Source organism: Anomaloglossus baeobatrachus, chromosome 2 (assembly GCF_048569485.1).
Source record: "Anomaloglossus baeobatrachus isolate aAnoBae1 chromosome 2, aAnoBae1.hap1, whole genome shotgun sequence".
In the NCBI taxonomy this organism is placed as follows: domain Eukaryota; kingdom Metazoa; phylum Chordata; class Amphibia; order Anura; family Aromobatidae; genus Anomaloglossus; species Anomaloglossus baeobatrachus.
This window is the reverse complement of record NC_134354.1, coordinates 330067643-330071405: the sequence shown is the minus strand read 5'-3', so window position 1 is coordinate 330071405 and position 3763 is coordinate 330067643. Positions and strand designations below refer to the sequence as shown.

Here is a 3763-nt window from a genome sequence, read left to right as displayed (position 1 = left end):
AATGTGTGTGCACAGTGCCCAGAGCACGCAGATGTGATGTGTGCACAGTGCCTAGAGCATGCAGGCACGGTGTGTGCGTAGTGCCTAGAGCATGCAGACGAGGTGTGTGTGCAATGCCCAGAGCACGCCAACGCGATGTGTACGCAGTGCCCAGAGCACACAAATGCAGTGTGTGCACAGTTCCCAGAGCACGCAGTCGCGGTGTGTGGACAGTGCCCAGAGCATGCAGACGTGATGTGTGCGCAGTGACCAGAGCACGCAGTCGCGGTGTGTGGACAGTGCCCAGAGCATGCAGACGTGATGTGTGCGCAGTGACCAGAGCACGCAGTCGCGGTGTGTGCACAGTGCCCAGAGCATGCAGACGCTTCACTTTGAGGACTGCAGTGGATCACACAAGACACCATTGCCTTAGGTGTTCACAATGAGCCTTGCACTGTCCTTACTATGTGCAGTATCATGGCTATTTATAGTGACACTTGTGCCCATAGGAGCAGGATACCACGCACAGGTCACTATTTCGCTGGTCTGGGTGTACTGCAACTTCCTATAGCCATTGCTGGGCAAACACTTAAACTACATTTACCATCGTGCATCACATTTTTATAGACTACAAATCCCATGATGCAAAAGTTAGAAAAATGATTGCGGATTCACTCACGGGGATTCAGCTGTGTGTTTTATTGAGTCAAACACTGAAAAAATCATGATTTAATAACTACAACACCGTAATATACGTGGACGAAAAAGAACTACATCTCCCGGCATTCTTCGATGTTTCCAGTGGTTGCACCCTACTTCCGCCAAATCAAAGTAGCGCATGCGCAAATGGATCGGTTCTCTCGCATGAACTACAGTTCCCGGCATGCCGTACTTCTCCTGTGAGAGGCCCAGCAGGGAGGACTCCATGTCCCAACATGCCGTGCGACACTAAGAGAGAAGGGGGCGGAGCCAGCGGCGGGCGGAGGCGGCTCAGAGGCACTCAGCGCAGAGACACGGAGGAGGAGAGGGGAGAGCGGCGCTGAGACCGGGAATATACCGGAGAGACAGCTTCAGCGCCAGAAAGAAATACTCGAGAACTAGACGGTGCATACGTGGAGAGAGCGGCGCGCAATATACTGCGGGGCTTGCGGACTTCACCAGGGGAATACCTGGGGACGGAAGCGAGGACGCAGCCAGGGAGAACCGGGACACGCAGCGACCAGTGCAGAGTTCAGAGAGCGTCCGCACCCCCGGGGAATATCTGAGGCCCCGTGATGATGTGACCATGCTGAGCGTGCCCGGACCTGGATCAGCCATGAGCGCTCGAGAACAGCCGGAGCCGGCAGGGAGCGGTCAGTGCGGGCACCGGGCGGGGGGCGGTCAGTGCGGGCACCGGGCGGGGGGCGGTCAGTGCGGGCACCGGGCGGGGGCGGTCAGTGCGGGCACCGGGCGGGGGCGGTCAGTGCGGGCACCGGGCGGGGGGCGGTCAGTGCGGGCACCGGGCGGGGGGCGGTCAGTGCGGGCACCGGGCGGCAGTGCGGTGCCAGGGGTTATTCCGGGGCATGTGAATCCTCGGGGGTCCCAGTGGAGACAGGCTGCACTCCATACCCCCCGGGGCCGTCTCCTCCTGCAGCCGTGTCTTCTTCCCTCCCTGCATGCCCCCGGTGCCCTGTGTGAGCAGTGTGTAGGCCTCTGCATGGCTGGCCCTTTAAATCCCCAGTGTTGGCCATGGCTCCACACCTGCAGGCACAGGTCCTAAACTTGCAGTCATTGCCGCCTCGGATGTCACTTGTCATCCTCCCTGCCTTGGTTGCCCATTATCACCTTTACACTTGTTTCTCACCTTCCTATCACTGTGTATTACTATAGTTTTAATTTACTTGGTGCCTAAAATAAGGGATGACACCATATCGCGCTTGTTATCTCCCCTCCTCCCCCTCTCTTCTAATTAAAAGGTGCCATTATACCCTGAGAGAGGTGGAGGAGGGGCGGAGGGTCAGGGGACATATGTCCCAGCTCAGGTGACAGTCATTGTCTGAGCGCCTCTGGTTTCTCCCCTTTCCTTTAACCCCTTGGTCAGAACAATGGTCGGTCTGTATCTGTGTGCCGTGTTAGTTTCCAGTGGGTCTGGATGTGCCCTCCTGTGCATGTAGTAGGCTTCTGCCCCTGTCCCCAGAGCCCAGATGTGAGGCTTCCAGGTGACATCACAGGCGCACTCTCCTTCCTATCGCATACTGTTTATTATTTTTGGTGTGTATTATATAAAATGTGTGTGTCCTAGGCAAAAACAATGACACTGGGAGTGCGGCAGCCAATGAGTGCGAGGGGGCGGTGCCTGGGAAATATCACACTCATATATACATATTTACATTTACACAGTAGTCTGGAGGAGCTTGAGGTGGCAGAGAGAAGGGAGCAGGGCAAGTTAACCGTAAGTGCATGCTCACCGCCCTCCTCTGCTGCTGGTGCTCAGGGCATGGATTTCTCTGTATGTTGGCTATATGGCTGGGTGGCTATACCTGCAGATGCTGCTCATTGTATTGTACATGGAGCTCTGATTTCTGGGGACCAGTTCTGTGATGGACCCACTGCTGAGATATGCTCTGTTCTCCTGTTTTGAGTACCTAGCCCTTGTGCACGGCTGTGGTCTTTTTCCTGGTGGATTCCTATATGTAGTTTATAAACATTGTTTACTGTTTTTATTTACGTATATATTGGCAGATCTGCTAAATGTGCTGTGCAGATGGACCTTACGTTTTCTGGGTGGGCATTGTGACTACTTGGCTTCTAAATCTGACGTTGAATCTTTTGCTCCTGCAGTGGGTGATTCTGTCTTACTGAGGCTGTAGCTATAGTGTTTGGATTCTACGCACTGTATTTTTCTCCTGCAGTTTTAGATGGTAGGATTTCTCTCTGCCCTATAGCCAGTGCTGATAGTGTTTGCTTACTTTCTTAACTTGGCTCATTTTGGTCAGCTGAGGATATCTTTGAGGTTGACAAGGATTTAGATTTTGCTATTTGGCTTAGCTTGCAGCACTGACACTGATAATTGGGGAATACAATCCTGTGTGCTGTTAGGTGATAGTAGCTTTATGTTTATGGCACGACTCCAGTTTGTATGGGAAATGGCCAATTAGCAGTCACTGATCATAGACAAATGCCATATCATGGGAGGAGTTAGAGCAAGACTGCTTGGTGGAGGATGGTGGATTGAATGAATTTATTACTCAACACAACTGTTATTTGGTTTCCTTCAAATGGAACTGGGCTCTGAAACTTGGGGAATTGTGGTAATTATTTTTCGCTTTTTCTGAGTTTCAGTGGATATCCAAACTAGTTTTGTTTACAAATACCAATTGATGGCACCCAGCATGAGTATACAGACCTGTACCATTCTGGCCTATACATCTTAAGGCTAATGTCACATGTCCATCAATCATCTGTTAGAACGGATCCAGCCGCAATCTGTTGGCAAAAAAGTCCTGCAAACGCAACTTTTTTTTCCTCCAGTTGTTAAATAACTGATTTCAGCTGGATCATTTTTGTTTTTTTTTTCTTTACATGGGAGTCTAGGGAAAACGGATCCGTTAACTCATTTGCTATTTAGCCATCTGTTTTTCTCCTGGGTAAAGGATCCATTTTTTTGGCTTATTGGATCAGTTTCAAATGGAAGATAAATAGCAATCCATTAATGGATCCAATGTCTTTAGACTCAATGTTTTTTTTTTTTTTTTAAAATATATAAAAAATTGGATCAGCTGAAATCAGCTATTTAAAAATGGAC

The 3763-nt window shown here is 50.6% G+C and overlaps 1 protein-coding gene across 2 annotated transcripts in view; it reads left to right on the top strand.

Moving 5' to 3' along the window:
• The first annotated feature begins 953 nt into the window (after positions 1-953).
• The window catches only part of AHDC1 (AT-hook DNA binding motif containing 1), a 185637-nt gene continuing 182827 nt past the window's right edge, over positions 954-3763 (top strand). For both annotated transcript variants that reach the window (XM_075335923.1, XM_075335922.1), the window contains exon 1: positions 954-1331. In XM_075335923.1, the coding sequence (XP_075192038.1) occupies positions 1265-1331 (67 nt within the window). In that variant the 5' untranslated portion in view covers positions 954-1264. The remainder of the gene's footprint in view (positions 1332-3763) is intronic.